Here is a 21302-nt window from a genome sequence, read left to right on the forward strand (position 1 = left end):
CTCACACACACAATGTGAAGAGAACTCAAGGGACTGGGACTAAACAGCTGTGTAGCTTGAAGAAAACCACTCTTAAGCTCATAAGCTTTCTTCTTGCATGATTCTGTACATTAAAGAATACAATGTGTGTTGCGGTTGTGCTGTCAATTGGATTAATTACATGTACCTGTGATGAGACCTGCTATTGGCTGATTCAGTGTTTGATGGGGCTCAGTTTTGGCTGACCTCACTATGTAAATATTTCACAACACTTTACATCAGGGCCTTTTAAAGAGAACAACTAGACCTCACCCATCATTCATACATCATACGTCTAGGATTCATAAAGACATAATAAGGGTGTGTTTGTTAGTAAAAGTGTCTTCATCTGTCTATGTCTTCATCTTGTGATGAAATGTGTCAACGTTCTGTAGATGGAGTCTCCTCTGTCAAGTCAAGAATCTCGGAAGCCCCTTGGTGATTCAGTGTGCTTTATCAGAAAAGCTGTAATGATTCAGAGTGCAGTGAAGACACCTCACATAAGACTCTCCTCACAATTAAACACACTTCATGGAAATTAATATGAAAACACAATATGAGGACGCAACAACAAACAATCCTGACAACACAACTGTCACAGATATTGCAACATCCTTTGAACCTGCCACCTCCTTTCCTTATGTGCTGCTGGACAGCCGCACAGAACCATTCATTATGAATAGGATCCACCATGAGTGTGATGGAGAGACAACTGACAGACGGAGAGAAATCGGAGATCTTCATCCACATCTGCATCTGAGCTGAGAACAAGTTGTACTTCAAGGCTGACACAACATCAAACTGTGTATACCCGCTGCATGCCGGTGTTTACTGTGGGGAGGCCGGATTGTGATGGAAGGTCATAACATGAGGATGCTACAGTAAGATGTGTGATAGTGTGTATTATACAGTTAAACATGCACACATAAGTGTGCAGAGATAACCACGCACATATACACACAACCACGAACACAGCCAACCATATACACTCAATGGTGGGTGGCCATCTGCCCCGACTGGTTGGGTTGAAAAAGAGACTATAGTCAAAATATGATCCATAATAATAATAATAATAATGAGGAGGAGAAGTAGAATATCGATGATGATAGAGATTATAGTAGGAGTCGAGCAGGACCACAGCGGCAGGGCCATCACAATCCATGGAAACCTGCAAGACGAGAGAGCACAGAGACTCTGTGGAAGAAGCCAAGTCAGTAACATGCATTAATAAGACATGATGTGTACAGATAGAGAGGAAGAGAGAGAAGCTCAGTGCATCATGGGGAGTCCACTGACAGTCTAAATCTGTGGCAGCATTGTGAAGAGCTTGTGCAGGTAAATGTCTGCCTCTTGAACTGACACTGGAAGATGGTTCCACAGGAGAAGAACTTGATTGCTAAAGGCTCTGCTTCCAATTCTACTTTTGGATACTCTATGAACCACAAGTAGCCCTGCATCCTAGTAGCAGTGTTCTAGTGGCATATTAGGGTGCTATGAGCTCTTTAAGATACTCTACTACTACTGTTTCAGGTGAAAAAAGGCAGTCTTTGAAATTTGTTTTATATGGGACTTAAAAGGACAATTATGATGTAAAATAACTTCCAGATTCCTTAATGTGGTACTGGAGACCAGAGTAGTGCTGTCCAGGGTAGCTTTTTCATTAGATAATGTGTCTCTTAGAAATGTATAGGTCCCAGCACAATAACTTTTGTTTAGTAGCAGGAAATTGGAGGTCATCCAGGTTTTTATGTCCTTAAGATATGCCTGAGGTTTAGCTCACTGATTAGTGTCATCTGTTTAATTGATAAGTACAATTGTGTATCATCTGCATAAAAATGAAAATTAATGGAGTATTTTATAATGATATTCTCTAAATATGGCATATATAAAGTGAATAGTATTGGTCTGAGTACAGAACCTTGTGGAGCCACATGACTAACTTTGGTATGCAATGAGGATTCATTGTTAACTTGTACAAACTGAGATTGATCTGATAAATAGCTCAATGCAGTTCTTTTAATGGCAATTAATTGTTCCAATCTTTGTAATAGGATGTGATGGTTAATGGTGTCAAACACAGCAATAAGATCTAACAAGACTAGTACAGAGACAAAACCTGTCAGATGCAATTAGGAGGTCATTTGCAATTTAATCCAATGCCGTTTCGGTGCTATGATGCACTCAAAATCCTGATTGGAAATTGTTTTTTCAAGGATCATAGATAAAAAGTGAAGATTAGGTATGGGTCTATAGTTGGCTTAAACCTCTGGATCAAGTGTGGGCTTTTTAAGAAGAGGTTAAATTACAACTACACAATTACAGCTTGTTAATCAAGCCCATCACTGGATGCTGGTGGTAATTAACTTTCCAACACAATTTGTGTGTGTGTGTGTGAGTGTGTGTGTGTGTGTGTGTGTGTATGCGCGTGTGTTTGTGTATCACTACAAAGTTATTGGTACAGCATATTTATTAAATTTGTATCTTCATATGTAGGTGATCTTACCAGCAAAAAAAAAGAGTCTCTTTCTGGACCCACTGGGGAAAAAAAAAAACATCTATGAACCACTGCCGGGATGTCACAAGGTAATATATTATGCATACTCTTTACCTATCACAATTGTGAATGAACTAAGAAAAAAAAAAATTCAAACCTAATAAAAGGCTGTACTTTTGTTTCCCTGCACTGTCACTACTTCAGCTAATACCTAGGATCTTTACTTTCAAGAGAATTTTTTTTCTTTTCATTTGACATCCAGTTTTCTTTTTTCTCATGCTCCAATATCATGACTTATTCCACTATTAAATGTTTATAATTTCTATTTGTGTTGATAGATCATTCATGAGACAAAGGGGGCTAAATGCTTCAAGGTGGGCATGTGAGACAAAGACCCACCCGATCGAGCAAGATGCCACGTCTTGTGGGGCATATGCATTGAAGGTATATTATAACATGAAGAATCTTATAGGGTTATTTTGACTCTCCAGCAGCAAGTAATACCTCTTAGATCATATATTAACTCAAATTGGTAATCCACAGACAAACCCACAATGACTGTTATGATGAAATTAAGATAATCTATTACAGTAAGAGACATGACACAGTTGTGATATGAATGAAGAGAAGATAATATGAATCAAATTAAATTCATCATTGCTCTGAACCTTGCATTAATTGTTAGATAACACACAAGCATGTTTGATAAATATGCACATATAAATATGCAGGCCACAATACGTGTTGTGTGTAAGCAGGTTTTTTAGGTACAGTGTGTAGTATAGATTTACTGTTTCATCCTGCTCAGCTATTCTGTCTGTCTGTGTTTCAGTTTGACTGTCTGTACAACTGTCTGTTCAAAATAAATCCATTTTTTTTCTCAAAACGTATGAATCAAATTATTATGTATCACAAGTGGACACAGGTCAGAACATGTTCATATTAAGATGTCAAACAAGGTCTTTTTGTGATGTTACATTGTGATGATTACATTTCATTACAGGGTGAAAACTTTTTTCAACATGTGAGCTAAGTTATTTTGGGGCAGAAACCCCCCTCATCGTTCAATACCAGGGGCTGGAATCAGTTTTTGGCAGGTGAAATACTCTGATTCATACATTGTAATGGTTCTTTACTCATTATTCAAGTGGTAAAAACCAATGTTTGAGGTCAAATCTGTCCTGCTCTGTTTTGTGTGAGATTTGCTGTTCTTTCTCTGCTTTCCACTTACAGTTTCAAGAACTCCATCAAAGGGTGACATCGACCAAATTCACTGTACTAGCACCTGGTACCCTCTACTATCACTCCAGAACATTCTGTGAATATCACCCCTTGCAATCCTGAGCTACAGGGGGCAGTCAGTCACTAACTCGGGGATGATATTGTTGTGACCAATGTCTGTATAACTATACTTGTTGTGGATCCTTGATAATTAGCACATTTATTTATCCTCCCAAAATCATTGAAACTGAAATTGGTATTTAAGTCGGCTATAACTTTATTTATAGGTTAAGACGGTGTAAATTCACGTCACATTACAAACATTGTTTTTTTTAATTATCTTACAACAGCAGCAGCAGCAGCAGAAACAGCAACCACAACAACAATAAAAGTAACCACCAACACTCATCTCATGATTGTTTATTGAAAGAGTTGTAGCCTATGACAGAATGACAGACGTAACTACTTCTCAATACGCGCAGTTCTCTCTCCATTGTCCACTGCTGTGGATAGAGTAACACGCCGATGGGTGTTCCCGTTGGGGGCAGTCGTTTTTTGGCAAGCCGACTTCTACAGGAGGCAGCAACCCTCCCCTCCTACCACAGGAACTAACCCCCTGCTCTACCTGTCTTCATCTCCGGCAGTCCTAAATGGCTGCGAACGACACCCTCCCTCCCAAAAGAGTGCCGAGCCGCAGCAGTAACATGCTCTCTCAATGCCCCGTCCGCCCAGTCTTTTGTCTCCTCCCAATCCTCCTCCCGCCCGCAATCACACACACCTGTATTCAGTTCCATCAATACGTGAGTAATGCTCATTACGTCACTGATTGTGTCCCACGGCCCATTCACATCACAATAATATGGGACCTTTTAGTTAAAGTAAAAGTTTAATTAAATGTATGCAAGTATTAAGTGCATATTGCACTCCAGTATTAAAAGTAAAAGTATTCACTATATAAACTATTAATCAGTAATAAAGTCTTGTGGGTTTGTCATTTTCCAATAAGCAATCAGTGCAGTTGTTAATGTTACTAGGTTCTTCAATACTAAAGAATATATAAGCTCTTGCCTGTAGGGCTATTCATCCATCTTGATTGTTTTTGGTGTGAGTTGCAGAGTTTAGACCTTAGAGATGTCAGCCTTATATCATCCAACTTGGTTCCAAGTCCTACAATGGAACTAGATGGCACTCAGTGTGTGGTGCTCAAGCACCAAATAATCCAAAATTCAACAGCATTGCTACCTTCAAGACATCATGACCTGGTTAATCAAGATAATTCACAGACCTTGTGGTGAGCAGTGGATCCAGCTGCTTTTCTCGCAAGCCTCTGACCTACTCTGCCTCTGATTGGTGTCCTTAAATGATTGTATTTGGTGGGCATGACTAAATTAAAAGCCTGAGTCAAACATAGAGAATGTATTATGTGTAGCTCTGGTTGTGTCAGTGATTTTCTTGCACCTGGTTTTTAAAACAGACAGCCAGTGGTGGTGCTGATACAGCGGACTGTGAATTGTACTTTGCACAGTAAACAAACTGACCTCTTCAGTCGTCTTATTCCTCCTGCAGCTCTGCTGCTGCTCCCTTCAGGGTCTCTCCTTCTCCAGATCTTCACACCATCCCTCTTTTCTCTGCACAGTGGTGAACTGGATCCAGGGACTCACCTCAGTCTGCATCTTGTTTCGGTATCTGGCTTATGCTGCTCCACAGTGTCACAAAAAGCCCTGTGCAATCAGGATCGCACAAAACTGGAGGAAGAGCTGGAAATGACATCAACTCTCTTGAATTTAAATGTAAGTAGAGAATATTACAGATGTTCCCATGCCATTTTTCCTTATCTGATTGCTTTACCTGAACTTTATATATCAGCCAGTACTGAGTACTGATCTGATTCCAGTATCAAATCTATTAAGTTGCATACATGTGAACACTACTGGGTAGTACTACAGTCATTTCTGAATTGATGTGGTATTGGATCAGTGCATAGACTCGTGCATTTCAGGTGGCATTGGGTGCAGTTCCATTACTGGTATCTGTATTAGAAAAAAAAATAGAGAATATTACACAGGTGCTCATACTGAGACGGACGGAGCAAAAGATGAAGCTCTGAACATGGAAAACTTAGTTTTTGTTTGGAACAGGGCAGGAATCCAACAGACAACAGACTCTTCAGTGTTTAGCACTCTATGCTGCTGCTTTATGATTAAAACCCGGTAACAATAAACTGTTGACTTTGAAGGAAAATGAGACAACAGGTGGAGCTGGGCAGTGAATCAGAATTATTGTATCGTTTCAATCAGCAATGTGTGATCAAAAGCTAACACAAATATCTGTTCTATTCTGTTATTCTATGCTTCTTAACAAACTCTAACACAAAAAACACAAAGCAGCTGCCAGAACTTATCATCCAACATGGTTCCAAGGTGCAGCACCAGTGATACTACACTAATGCCGTCCACAGTTGAAGTTGGTGTTCTCTAAGTACATTTTAATGGTACATTTTTTCATGTAGCAATGTAAGACTGTTGTTGAGCCTTCTACAACGAGAACCTTCTTTAAAGACTAGACTATGAATAAAGCTCTTGGGTTCTGTGTTTAGTTAGTTTAGCTAAAATGTCACTATACTTTCACTCCCAAGTACTGCTTACTCTAGTAGCCAGGGGCTTATTTCAAAACATAAAAATAAAAAAATATATATATACAGTATATAAAAGGGCTTCACACAGCTCATCCAATGAATGGCGAATTACACCCTTTTTAAGGCGAAATCTTCACTGTTGCTCTATCGTGCAGCCGGTCTGAAGTGGGTCCAAATGCCTGACAGCACGTCAAGGGTGTAAATCATCATCTTCACGTCTTAGCATGTTTATTCAGGATTTTTTTGCAGTAAAAAAAGTTTAATTTCATGTTGCTGCATCTTCTGTGTGACAGGTTACAGATGTCCCTTTACGTAACTAGAAGGCACTTTACATATTGAAAATCCCCTCTTTATCCAGGGCATCCATGTTCTCAGCAACATTAGTCGTATATAAAAAGGAAATGGATGGTTGGAACACATATAGATGGCAGCACAACATACTATGTTTTTGTGGGAATATCATGTTTTAGTGAGACACTGACTTATAAATCTGAGCTATAAATTTCCTGAAGTATTTCAAGCAGCCGGCTGTAAGACCGGCTCCAGGGGCAGAGCAGGATTGAGTCACCAGTCATGGCTACAGGTCACCCTTGGTCCCAAGAGACTATTTCCAATAACCCATAATGAAACTAAAAGCATCATTAGGTAGAATGAACTGTGTCCAGGCTTAGATAACTTAGATATCTACCTTTCAATAAATTAATTCAATACATATTGGATTGGCACTTGTTAGTGCTTTGTGGTAGGTAGGTGTGCTCTGAAAATTAGTCTCAACACAGAACCATGATTTTTTTTTTGTCTTTTTTTGAGATATAAAACATGGTATGTACCCAGCACTGCAGAAATGAAGCCCCTGTGAATTAAGGGCCATTTTTAATCAGTCAACAGCAGAGAAAAAAAATGACTTGAAAGCAGCTTCAAATAAAAAGTTTATCATAACAGCAATAACAAATACAAAATCTGTCAAACTGATCTGTTATATGCTATACGGGATATCAAGTTCTGATTATCTGGAAATACCAGCACACGTAGGTACTTCAAACAGACATTTTTACTGGCCTTTTAATCCCAGACTGACAAGTTACTGAATGAATGAGCTAAGCAAAAGAAAAACTGTTTTGTTGTACTTACAGTCATGGCAAAAACTTTACATACACTTGTATAGAACATATATATCATGACAGTCTTCAGTTCCAATGATTTCTACAGCTCTCATTTTTCTGTGATGGAATGAGAGGAACACATAACAAAAACATTCATCAAGTTTTATTCAGTAATGAATTTATTATAGGTCTTCTGAAAACGTGACCAAATCTGCTGGATCAAAAATAAACATACAGTAATTGTAATATTTGGTTAAATGTCTCCTGGTCATTTTCACCTCAGTTAGGTGTTTTTGATATCCATCCACAAGCTTCTGGTCGTCCTCTGGATACATTTTTAACCACTCCTCTTGACAGAGTTGGTGAAGTTCAACTAAATTTGTTGGCTTCCTGGCACAGACTTGTTTTTTCAGCACAGTCCACATGTTCTCCATGGGGTTTAAGACTGGACTTTGTGAAGGCCATTCCAAAACCTCAGTTCTAGCCTGATTGATCCATTCCTTTACCACTTCTGATGTGTGTTTGGGATCATTGTCCTGTTGGAACACCCAACTACATCCAAGAGCCAATCTTCTGCTGATGATTTTAGGTTTCCTGAAGAATTTGGAGATAATCCTCCTTCTTCATTATTCCATTTACTTTCTTTAGAGCAGCAGATCCACTGGCAGCAAAACAGCCCCACAGCATAATACTACCAGCACCATGCTTGACAGAAGGTTAGGTGTTCTTGGGGTTAAAGGCCTCACCTTCTCTCCTCCAAACATATTGCTGCTCATCGTGGCCAGACAGCTCAATTTTTGTTTCATCTGACCAGAGTTGCAATGCAACATTTCATCATTACAGCAACACACCAATCAAATAAGTGCGAGCACAGAGTCTAGTGGATTACTTTATTTTTATAATCTACAGTTTACATTGTGACTGTTGTGACAAAAGATAATAGTTGCCACTGTGATCATTTTTCCAGAGTTGTATAATCCTATGCGAGTGTATTACAAAACAATGCAGTGTTTTGGTGTCTGACAAATCTTCAAACACGTGGATCTTTTACTCAAACTGTACTTCCTGGATATATTTCATGTCTCTTCAGTACACACTCACAACAAGGCTGCTCTCTGTGCTGTTTTAGGGCTGAGTTCCCACCTAGTCCTGTGATGTACTGGTCCATGTTGTATTCCGCCTCTCGCTCCAGCCCCCGTGATACAGGATAACGGGATGGAGATAATGGATGGCTGATATTTTAAAGATTCTAAACATGTCAATATGTTTGTTAAGCATTTAGATGTTCAAAGTCCTCCACCCCCTGCAGTATATCTGTGATGTGCATTTTTCCAGAGTGGACTGCTGGAGTTGAAGATTAAACATTACTTGTGTTTCATCAAACTTTATCTCCTCCTTCTAATCAGCTTCAGCGCCATCATCCAACAGGAACTCACTGATCACCTCTCTCATCTGAGACCTACAGAAAACAAGATAAAAACAGTGTCACTTCTGATTATCTATGATGAGTTTCTATTGTTGTGTATATATTTTGTATAGGCAGTTATATGGTTGATTAAGAAATGATTCACTACTGTATTGACATTGTATGTAAAAGCTGCAGTTTTGAAATCACTGGTTAATCATTTACTAAATGGGCAGAATTTCTGCACGTTGCTGTTCTAATTATTAAAAGTCTGTAATGGTGTCAGTTTCTGCTCATTTCTTTTGAGTATACCACAAGATGCCAGATGATAGCTTGTTCATTTTGGCATCAGGGGACAATTATCAAAAAAATCACGACAGTTCTAAAAAACAAGTGTATTAAAAAATTAGAATAGCACTATTTTATGATTTATAACTGATCAGCAGTTATGTAAACTAGATGTCATTTTTGTACATTGAATATCAACTATTGCTATAAATAAACCAAATATGCTCATTACCTCCTTAACCTCCTCTGAGCCTCTGACAGGATGTACTGCGGGAGTGGGTCCACTGATGACTAGAAGGAAAAGAGATAAAGAAAAAGTACAGGCCTCATGTTTGATCTTATTTTACTACTTCTTAAAAAAATATGGAACAACATTCTGTACAGACAAAGCTTGATTTTCTTTTTTTTTATACAAAGCTAAATTTTAAGGTCATCAATTAGATTTAGACTGTATTTGAAAATAATAACACCCATTCATTTTTGTTCAGTTCTTGTGCAGGGGTTTTCACTCACCATGTCTTTGATGGTCAGCTGACAGCTGTAGCACAACAGGCTCTTCAGATCGGCTGTTTCTGGTACCCTGTTATAAATAACAACATAGATAATTCAGTGATGAACACAAGGGTAGAAGATGATAACAGCTTGTTGGTCTGTGATAAAACTTCGTTGGCCTCTTATTGGTGCAGCTCCCTGTTTAAAGTTACACCCAAATAATACAATTAAATGATGTAGGGAGAGTAGACACAAATAGAACAGGATTATTTTTCAGGAGTAAAACTTTTGCAAGAGACACACCTCACCCAATCAGAGCATGACAAACTAAAAAGAATGGGTTCTTCTAAATCAGGTTGAAGGAGAGGCGTAGCAATCTTAATCTCACAGAAAATATTATTCGAACAACTTTCAGAGATAACAGACAAGGAAGGGAGATATATAATAGATTCTGCAAAAAATTACAATGTTACTACAACAATCTGTAATATTTATCCCCCCCTGGAAGTGTCTTTACATTTTATAGAAAGATGTTTGATTTAATGATAGTGGCCACAGGAAATGTGATATATGGTGCAGATTGGAACATCTGCCTGAACACACAACTTGACTCATCAAAAAATTCAACCGATACATCATTACATAAAAGAATGAATGTCTTAATAACAGAGTTGGGTATAATAGATCTCTGGAGAGACTTTCAACCATCAGACCGTGATTATATTTTTTACTTACCCACTCACAACACATACTCAAGAATAGATCATTTTTGTGTTTATAAGAGAGATCATCATAGAATGTGCTATAGCTGTATTATTTGTAATATTGATTCTATCAGATCATGCCTCTATCTCCTGCACTGTTCATATTGACGATAATCCAGGAAGAACACTGTGGAGGCTAAATACAAGTATTCCAAATAACCCACAATTTAAAACTCAAATGAGAAATGAAATAAAATGTTTCTAAAAGACAATGATAGCAGAGAGGCAGACTCAGCTATAGTGTGTGACACTCTAAAAGCAGTAATCAGAGGGGAAGTTATATCTTTTTGTGCCCAAGAAAAGATTGAAAGATCTTGAGGCACAATACAAAAGACAACAAAAAACAACCATAATGATGTAAATAAAGAAAATTAGAAATGAAACAAACTTATTGTGCTCTCAGGAAATTGAAAAAAAGATGGTAAAAAAAGTTCTGGCGAGAGAGCTGATAACACCATATATAAAATAGGGGATCTGGATTCTAAGATGATAGAATATCAAGAAGAAATACAAAACATTTTTTAGAAAATATTACAAGTCTCTATATACACAGCCACAACTAGAGGACAAACAACACATTGCTAAGTTCCTGAGTTCCCTTGAATAACTGGGTTGTCAGAGGCAAAATATCAAATTCTCACAGCTGCTGACTTAAACTAATAAATCACCTGGCCCGGACAGCCTTCCCTCAGAGTGGTATAGGACTTTCCGATCAGAGTTGATGCCTAGTCTTCTTCAATCGTGTAATGCAACTTTAACAGACACAAAAATGCCTCCATCATGGAATGATGCTGTAATTTCAGTTATTCACAAAGAAGGAAAAGATTAGAATGTGGATCATTGGACCTATTTTGGTGTTGAATGTCAAATCATACACAGCTATCCTTGCCAAAAGACTAGAAAAAAGATTCTGCCACAGCTTATACACAATGACCAGACTGGATTCATCTCACAAAGACAAACCCACGATAACATCAGACAGCATCTGTACATTCTAAACCATATTCAACAAAACAAGCTTGAAGCTGTGAGTTAAGATGCTCAGAAGGCTTTTGACTCAGTGAGCTGGCCTTTCCTTTATGAAGTCCTTGAAAGAAGGCTTTCATAAAAACTTCACAAAGGCCATCTGTACATTCTATAATACACCATCAGCTCAGGTAAAAATAAATGGGCACCTTTCAGACAGAATCACCTTAGAACGTGGATCGAGACAAGGATGCCCATTTTCACCTTTACTGTTCGCACTGTATATAGAGCCTCATAAGGGAGACAGAAAGCATTAAAGGAATCCACATTAATGAAGACCACAGGGTGGCGCTGTACACGGATAATATTTTGGTTTATTTAAGTAACCCTTCTGAACCCTTCTCTAGCCTTATGAAACTTATTGACACATTTGTAAATATCCAGGGTATAAATTAAATATACAAAAAACACAAATCATGTCCTTTAATCATGTACCTTCAAAACACAAGTGGGATCAACACTCACTGAAATATCTAGGGATAAACCTTCCAAAAATCATCATCAACACTGGCTGAGATAAATTATAACCCCCTACTAACAAAAACAAAGATGACATATATAGATAGAACTCAGTTTCCTTCCTTGGCCTTAGTCATAGAATTGAATGTGTGAAAATGAACATACTTCCATGACATCTCTTTATATTTCAAACCCTTCCTGTAGAAGTCCCCTCAAAACATTTTTCTGAATTGAATAAAATAATCTCTAAAAAAACCTAGGGTTGAATGCAAAATGGGAAGACATTGAACTTTCCATTATGACAACCCTCCAATTCATGCAGTACTACCCCACAAAAACTTGGCAGGATTCATTAATGATGCAAAGAATCCACTCCTCAAAGCTCAACTCAAAATCTAGAATATTATTAGGGATGAGTATAATTTTTAATTAAATTAGGGAAAAAAATAACTTTTCCATGATATTCAAATTGTTTGAGATGCACATGTACATGTTCCTTACAAGTGTATGTAAACTTTTGACTACAACTGTATACATTACCACTTGTTCTGATAATAAGTTAAGAATAACACCAGATCATAAGACATGCAGATTGAGTACTGTAACTTCTCCACTAATGGACCAAAAGGAGAAAACTGTACGAATAAAGACAGAATTATAGCATTTATTTGATACACATTCAAAAAGTGGCCAAGATCTGGACCTATTTAGAATGATGTGTTTGAAATCTGACTGACATCACTTTACATGATAAAAGTCAGTGTGAGTCCCTCATTAGAAGCCCAAATGAAGAGAAATAAATGAAGGAATAATTACTTTGCAGAAGAACAGGAGCCTCCACCACTTGCTGCTCTCCCACAATCCTCTCCTGTTCCAGAGGAACAGCACTGTCGAGTGGGAGCAGTTGATTCTGGGTTGACTGGAGCTTTAACAGAAACAGATTTTATTAATGCCAAAGAATTGAGTGTAGGAACTAAATTGTGGACTTATAGTGTACTGTCTGCTGTATTTTCACACAGAGAGAAATGCTGGGGCACATCATGTGGCCTCAGCTGGAGAAGGCTTCTGCTATAGTGCCACATACAAACTTTTTTGCTGTGCCACTAAGAACACAGCATTGAAATTCAACACAAGTTGAGTAGCAAGTTTCATTACATGACATTTCATTACTGACAAGCCAAGCCTCAAAATGGTAACAAGAAATATAGGAAGCATGAGTGCAGGTGAATGGTATTCATTAAGAGTTTACTGTACTTGGGTTTTGTCTTGGGATCTCAGTAGTGGTAGCTCCTGAGAGCTGCTCTGAGATCAGTGTGGCTTTGAAGGCTGACGCATCCTCTGAAAAAAAACGGTAGACAACGTTTTCATTGAAAAGGGTGTCCCATATCCTATTTTACAAAGAGCCTGCTATGTTAAAGAAGAAATGTGTAGCACCAACGTGTTGGTGTCAGGGGATAAAATAAACTAATTTCTGTGTTCAAAAGGTCCACCTGAATGGATGCTTCTTCTAAAAGTTCCTGTACCTGTCCATACAGCACTCACCGACAGCAGTATCCAGGGCACACATGCAGAGCAGACATCTGTCAGAGTGGTCAGCTGTGGAGGAGCTCTTACACGTCTGTAGCTTCTCGCTGGTCCTACAGGACACACAGCAGGTTTTTAAATGACCTTTTGGCTTTCATAGCTGTTTGTGTGAGTAGAAAATATTAGATTGGTTGTATCTAGCTAATTATTACAAAAAGCAGGCTGTAGTACACATGACGTTTTCAAAATGTCCAGCCTCCATTATCCAATGATGATGTGTCAAACCGCTCACAGTGACTTCCCAGAGAATACATGCTTATACATGCATATTGTTATCTCCAACTGACCTGTAGATGGTGCTGACAGTAGAGGGGAAATCTGTCTGCAGTTTAGTGACAAAGCTCTCTGTCAGATGCTGGATACTGGCCTTGTCTGTTGTCTATGGGACAGACACAAAAAATGGCACACTGAATGCAATAGTCTGAGGATGTACAGTATATGTGTTTATAAGTTTATGGAATCGCAATACATTTACTTGTAGATATAAAAGACTAAGGTAACAAAAACACAACAATTCTTAGTTCCAAAGGTCAAATAATAAGGTTTTGATGTCACTAGTTCTGACTTCATTCCTTTTTTAATTTTTTTTTTTTTTAAAAACAATTATCCAAGATCTGTTTCATTGCAACATCTGTCTTGTTTTCTCTGCAGTTTGCTGGCCTAATGTTACAGTCACATCTACTGCTATTGGTTGATCTTACCTTAGTGTCCAGGTTTGGTATGAAAACAGATGGCACTTTGAACATATGGTTGTAATAGGCTATTTCTTTAGCCGAGTAGTCCCTCATTGGCCTCACTAATATGACGTCATCATACCTGAAGTCTGAGAAACCCTGTTAACACAAACACACCCACACAGATATATAAATGTATACACACATACAGTATATACAGATACAAATATATATACACACATATGCAAATATATATACACACACACATATATGCAAATATATATACACATACATATATACAAATATACATACATACATATATACAAATATACATACATACATATATACATATGTATATACGTACGTATATATGTATGTATGTACATATGTATAATGGATGTACGCATGTATGTACACACACACACACACACACACACACACACACACACACACACACACACACACACACACACACACACACACACACACGTAACAGCATTAACAGTATCTGTTTTAGTCAGATGGCTGCCAAGAAACATTTTCATCACACATCTGATATACTATTCTTTACAAGAAATGCAGTGTTCTTCTTCTCTCTCTGTATCATCTGTACACATACACACCGTGTCCTGAGCCAGCTGTGCCCCTCTGCCCAATGATATACTGGTGAGCAGTTTAACAGCCACTCTGGTGCAGTTGTCTCCAAGCATCAGCTTACTGTAGCCTTCAGTACGAGCTGTGTGCACCAGCAGATGCTGTCTTTATAGAGAACACAAAGTGGGGTCAGTGTAGTTTGACAATGAGCCAATCTGAAAATACAGACTGTACTTTATCATACATGCCGAAATAATCGAGGAGAGAGTGGTTTATTATGCCAGATGAACATCTTTGATTGAACTAAATCTAAATACAGAAACACTGTATTGAAGTCAGGTACTGTAGTAGCAAAGAGACTGAGAGCATGCACCCTTCTATCTGACCTTAATGTGTTCAGCAGGTCTCCTCTGGCCGTCAGGGTCTTGGCAGAGCCAATCAGCTGCTGCAGTAACTGTGTGTGGGACTCCTGAACATCAGGTGGTGATGTTTCCTCCTGTTCCTGTGGCGTCAAACAGCTACTGCTGTCGTTCTGGAGGAAGTGATCCACAGCTGCTTTATAGGCACTGGCTGGTCGCTCTGAAGGTGATGGGGCCGTCATCACAACTGAACTGGGAAGGTCTAAAACCTGAGAGGAGGATGGTGGACCCATTCAATGATATATTTCATGGTGATAAAAAATATTGTTACGACTTCTACAGAAAAGTGACTTGGGCATTTACTATATAATACTGATCAACAGACTAGAAAAGCAGGTGGGGGGATTTTCTGGTACTGTATTCAACTGGTTCAAATCATACAAGGTAAAGACTAATTTGTGTCACCTGGTAATCATGAATCTGAGCAAACAAAAATCAACATGTGGAGTTCCTCAAGGGTCTATTTTCGGTCCTCTTCTATTCAACATCTATATCCTCCCCCTAAGTAAAAATTAAGGAATATTGTAACGATTCATACCACATTTATGACAAACAACTCTACGTAACATTGTCACCACGACTATAGCCCCCTAAATTTTGCTGAATAAGTGCATCGAACAAATCAGTGAGTGAATTTGCAAAAATTTTCTATGACTGAACAATTAGAAAACTGAAATAATTGTTTTTGGTCCCAAACAATAAAGATCAAGAGTCAGGGTTCACTTTGAATCCATGACACTAAAATTAACAAATTAAGCCATAAATCTTGGTTTTGTTATGGAGATCAGCCTACTACCACCTTTAAAACAAAGCAAGATATTTTTCTTCTTTTTAATCTGTACCTTTTAATTTGCTTGCTTTAGTTATTATTGTCTTAAATGCATTTATATGTTTCTGTAAATCAGTTGAATTGCCCTGTGTCTGAAGGGTGCTATATAAATAAACTTGCTTGCCTTGCCTTATTCAGACATGACACAATTTAGGTAGGAAAGTGCATGTTTTAAGGGGCTTTAGACTCAACCTGAATTTACTTCCTGTGAAGTTGTGTCACAGATTGCTGAGGTTTAGCAGACCCATCCTGTATCTCCACTGACCTGTTCCAGAGGCACGATGTGGAAGGGAAAATCAGTTGCTTTAAACACAGCCTGCAGCTCAGCCACTGTCTTCTGTCTCTCCTTCACAGACTGACCTATAGCACCACCCTCTGGGAAAAAAGACGCACAGAATCAGTGTAAAATGTTTTGACAAAATTCCACCAGACACACGTGAAAATGATTACTCTCAGTAAGTATGATACTCTTGACTTAATTTACCATCAATGTAGACAATGCCGGGTAAGAATCTCAACTTCTTGTGAGCATTCTGACTCAAACCCTGTGAGAAAGAAATATTTTCAGTTGCATTATAATATTAAAACAAGACAAGGAAATCAAGGAAACAAGGTTATATTGTATCTACAGGTTAATACAGAATATACACTGGAATGTTTTTTGTGGATTGGTTAATTATGAAAATCATCCATTTATCCACAAATATATCCACTAGCTCTAGTGTTCTATGCTGACATTAACCAGTTATCTGCTGGCGCCGATACCAGCTGACACTGGGAAACGGCGGGGTACACCATAGATAACTTGCTCATCACAGGGGACCAGTTCACCACATGGCTGGTCATGAGGCCATTAAAGTCAAAATGATTTATCCTATGTGGACTAACAGCAACCACACCATATTTTATGGAAAACCAGTAACATCATGAGAAACCTTTAAATAATGCGCTCCTCAAAATTCCAGCAAATTAGTTCAAGTGATACACTACATGGGCAAAAGCATATGGAAAAGCTAACTTTTCCAGTCATGTGAGTAAGCTGATCATGTGACACCATAGTCATTTTAGTGCTGCTATAACAGCCTCCACTCTTCTGGCTTGTGTCATTCCACCAGATGTTGAACCAGGTGCAGGGATTTGTTCCTATTCAGCCACAAGTGCATTAGTGAGAACAGTGATGTTGGGTGATAAGGTCATGCTCATAGGCTCAGAGTGTTTTAACACACAAATTGACAGACTGACTGACCATACCATTCTTAAAACCTTCAGCAAGCAGAGCAAAACTATTAAATAGCTGTCCTTTTGTAATCTTAGTTGGAATAATACCAGTGGCCCCTCTCTGTTAGCATAGAATATATATATTTGGGCATGGACAGAGCTTTCATTCAACAAGAAGCATGTCCAGTGAAAGCATGCAGCACCGGAGCCAAAAAGACACACAGATTATTGTGGTTTCTATGTTCTTGCACTCTATTAAAAGAAGCTTTCACAGTGATGACAGATGGAGTGAGAGACAAACAGGTAAACCTCTTGGACTTGACTGAGCATTGAGCAGGAAGAAGGACCTCCGGATACAGCCAGCAGCACCTACAACCAGAGAAGACACCCACTGATTCGGAGCCATTACAAAGATCACACCTTTTTAGTTAATGAATATTATTCAGTATTAACAAGAATAACAAAACAAAATACATAGCAGTGAAGCAAATTTTCCAATGTTGTGTCAGGAATGAACAGTTATTCAATACAGCACATAGCTTACCTTTTCTCCAGGGAAAATGATCCTGTTTTTGCCCAACATGGCTCTGAACTTATGAATGAAGTATTCCTTGAAACAGCCCCTAACAGAGAAACAGTTTTTTTTTGCCAAAGTCAATAAAACCATATTCTAAAAACCACATCAACACAATCTCATAGATTAATTTATTGTGCAACATACACAAATATTTGTATTTTAGCACATTTCTTATGGTGAGAGATTACAGAGATTTGGTCAAATGGAGTAGAAGATTGGCCATTTATTTTTTATATATAAAATGTATTTGTGCAACCAGCCCATTAGATCCCAACCCTTGTTTTTGTCATTCTTTCCTTTTACGAATTCCTCCCACAGAAACTGAAAATGAAGTTTTAGTAAGACTGCATCAATTTACACCAGAATTGTCTCAATGTGAATGGCACTGTATTCACAAGCTTGATGTTCAGAGACTTGGGCTGCTTACAGCCTCCAAAAATCATTGTGTTCAATTACCACAAATTCTCAATCTGCTACATAGCATTGTCTCAAAGTTGTTCAGTAGATACTGTTAAAATAGTGCTGAATGTTGCACGTCTCACCTGCAGTACACATCTCTGGCTCTGATGACCACAGCTGCAGTCGCCTCTTTGCACTTGACACATTTCTTGGACACACTAATAATATCGGAACAAAAGACATCTTAAAAACACATGTACACTGATGCAAGTTTTGACACATGACAAATGAGCTGTCATTTACAGTGCAGAGGTCTAAAAACAAAATTTTATTTGTTCAAATTGTCTTTAATTAGGAATTCACTGGCAAGTTCAGCCATAGCCAGAGTTGTCCCTGGAACAAACATTTTCTGGGACCATACTGACCCCCTCATCGCCATCCTCTGTACATTGATGCAACAGCTTCATATACAAAGTTCTTATTGGTCCAGTGCACACAGAATACTACAGATGTCAGCTTTATTATTTGCCCCGAGACAAACCAGTACTACTGAACTGGAATTATACTCTCTGCCGCAGATTTTCTGTATGTCAGTTAGTTAGATAACTATTAGATAATAGTTAATTAATAACTATAATATTAATAATTTGATAAAAGCATGGGTTTGGATGTTTTTCAGATTACAACACATTGCCAAAAGCACAAAGACAATATATGTAATGTTTAACCTCATCAACTTCATTGACTTTTGTAAATATATGCTATTCTGAATATATTATTCTGAGTTTGATGAAACAACATGTTTCAAACAAAAGACTGTGAAAGTTGTGGAATGCTCCAAAGCACGTGTTTGGAATGTTCCACAGGCAAACCAGTTCACTAGTAAAAGTTAATAGTATCACGACTGGGTATGAAAAGGGCATTCCTGGAAGGTTCAGCTGTTCACAAGCTAGGATGGGGTGAGGTTCACCACTTTATGAAACACATGATTGTATGAAGGATATTACTACATGGGCTCAGGAACCCTTCAGACAACTGTTGTTGGTAAACACAGCTCATTGGAAAATGACTGGATTCTGTTTTTATTTATATTTTAGACAGCACACAACTTTTACATTCAGGGTTGCTATTGTTTCACGCCTATTGGTCACAAAGTGGTCCTTTCTTAACATGTGGCATGTTGAGTACTGTAATAGGAAACAGAACTCTATTTAAGAATGTTGATGAAGGTTCTCTGTCATCCAGGTCAGACAGCTTGACAACCATTCACACCTGGGCTCACCTAGCCCTAGCAAACCACATGAAGGCCGGTTGGGTCAACGACCCACAAGTGGCCCTAATGACTCTGTAAGGACACTCCCATACAGAGTTAAAAAGCCTGCAAATTCCCTCCGGTTAGAACTGAAGAAGCCTCTGGGATGAGAGATGAAACATCTTCAAGAAGCTGAAACAAGTACAGTTGCCTACGATACAGCACTTAGAATCTATTTAAGATTATGCACCAATGAGCAAATGTGAACAAGAATACAGAGTTTGACACAGGGCTTCTCTCCAAGACAGAGGGCAATAACCTGACCTTTTAGGTAAGGCAAACTCACCAAAAAGATGAGCAATAGCCCATTTCACAGCAGACATTTTGACCCTTTAAAGCAGGAAAAGCACAGGTGTATATGATAACATTAACAATGCCCACTTTTCATTAAGTGTCAACCTAAGCCCTGTCAGTTAGTGAGCATATACAATACCTGAGCAGAGGAACTGGCTCACAAAAATGGAGTGTGGCCATTATTAGTGTTATTATTATACACCTGTGCTTTTCCTGATTTGGTAAGCTAAAATATCTGCTGTGAAAAGGGCCTATTAATCAGACTGTTTGTAACGGAGCCATGACGACAGCTACTCTGGTTGACTTCAGTCCAGATAGCTAGAACACATATCAAATGACATATAAAGGCATGACTGAACCACAGTGAAAACATACCCAACAAAAATATAAACACAAAAATATAACACTTGTTTTTGCACCCATTTATGTCAAAGTTTGAAAACTTTTTCTGTACACAGAAAATAATTACTTCTCTCAGATTTTGAGCACAAATTTGTTAAAATCAGTGTTCGTTAGCCGTGACAATCCATCCACCTGACAGGTGTGAGGTTTCAAGCTGCAGCATTAAGTGAGCACAGCTGTGCTTTGGACTGGTCACAATACACGGCACCTTCTTTGATCACACAACACAATGTCAGATGACAAGATGACTGCAGGACTGTCACCCAGAGCTGTGGTCTATTGATGGGAAGTTAATGGAAAATGTTGCACTGATGATAACATCCGACACAAGGATCCTCTTTTCACTGACTTGTAACCGTCTCAAATGTGAACGTGATAATATGATACCATACCATACCAAATATGGCGGTTAATTACAAAGATGCAACTTGCCAACACATTTTGAACACAGCTCATTGCCAATATTTAAAACCAGGTCAGTGGTCTCGCGAGGAGAGGCACACTGATGTAATAACCTACCTGGGCAGGTCCGCGTGCTCCAACTGATCATGATAATCTTCATCCACCTGGCACATTGGGAAGATGTGACAAGCTAATACGGCACTCTGATACTGATAAGAAACACGTCTGAAAACTAGCTCTCAGCAAGACTTCTTCCTGACTTTACACTTACAGAACACTGAACTCTTGAGGTTTAGCTAATGAATTTGAAGCAGCGTTGAGATACATACAGCTTCCCGAAATTATCACAGACTAATATTGTCACGCTAAAATTCCGTTAAGAATTTACTTTAAGTGTGCGCTAGACAGTGCCGTGTGTTAAACCAAAACATGGGTCTTAGTCATGGCGCTCGCTGATGACGTAATAATTTTCTCGATGTTTTATGGCGGGCAAACAATAAAAGGTGCATTACCGCCGCCAAGTGGTATGGAGTGTGGGTCAAAGCCTCTAACATAGAGGGGTCGCTAACAGGCGGACCGCGGTCCAGGTTTTTCTTAGGTTTTGTAGTTCTTTTTTTCCTTCTTTTTATTCAAGAACTTCAAATACATACAAACAATCCATACAAGTTCAAAACTCCAGTCCACCCTCAGCAC

The 21302-nt window shown here is 38.5% G+C and overlaps 1 protein-coding gene across 2 annotated transcripts; it reads right to left on the reverse strand.

Moving 5' to 3' along the window:
* Positions 1-8347: 8347 nt before the first annotated feature.
* On the reverse strand, positions 8348-21055 carry ctu2 (cytosolic thiouridylase subunit 2 homolog (S. pombe)). 2 transcript variants are annotated; one of them, XM_073482335.1, is made up of 16 exons: positions 20727-21055; positions 18343-18417; positions 17768-17846; positions 17533-17592; positions 16490-16550; positions 16271-16380; positions 15144-15385; positions 14787-14922; positions 14191-14322; positions 13777-13868; positions 13448-13542; positions 13160-13243; positions 12722-12830; positions 9678-9744; positions 9397-9455; positions 8348-8930 (listed from the first exon to the last, which is right to left on the reverse strand). In XM_073482335.1, exons 1-16 carry the CDS (start codon positions 20780-20782, stop codon positions 8870-8872), a joined length of 1518 nt encoding a protein of 505 aa, XP_073338436.1. In that variant the 5' UTR covers positions 20783-21055; the 3' UTR covers positions 8348-8869. The 2 variants fall into 2 exon arrangements, with proteins under 2 accessions (XP_073338436.1, XP_073338437.1); XM_073482336.1 differs by having other exon boundaries at positions 8861-8923; positions 20727-20863.
* Positions 21056-21302: the final 247 nt, after the last annotated feature.

Source organism: Pagrus major, chromosome 15 (genome assembly GCF_040436345.1).
Source record: "Pagrus major chromosome 15, Pma_NU_1.0".
Taxonomy (NCBI): domain Eukaryota; kingdom Metazoa; phylum Chordata; class Actinopteri; order Spariformes; family Sparidae; genus Pagrus; species Pagrus major.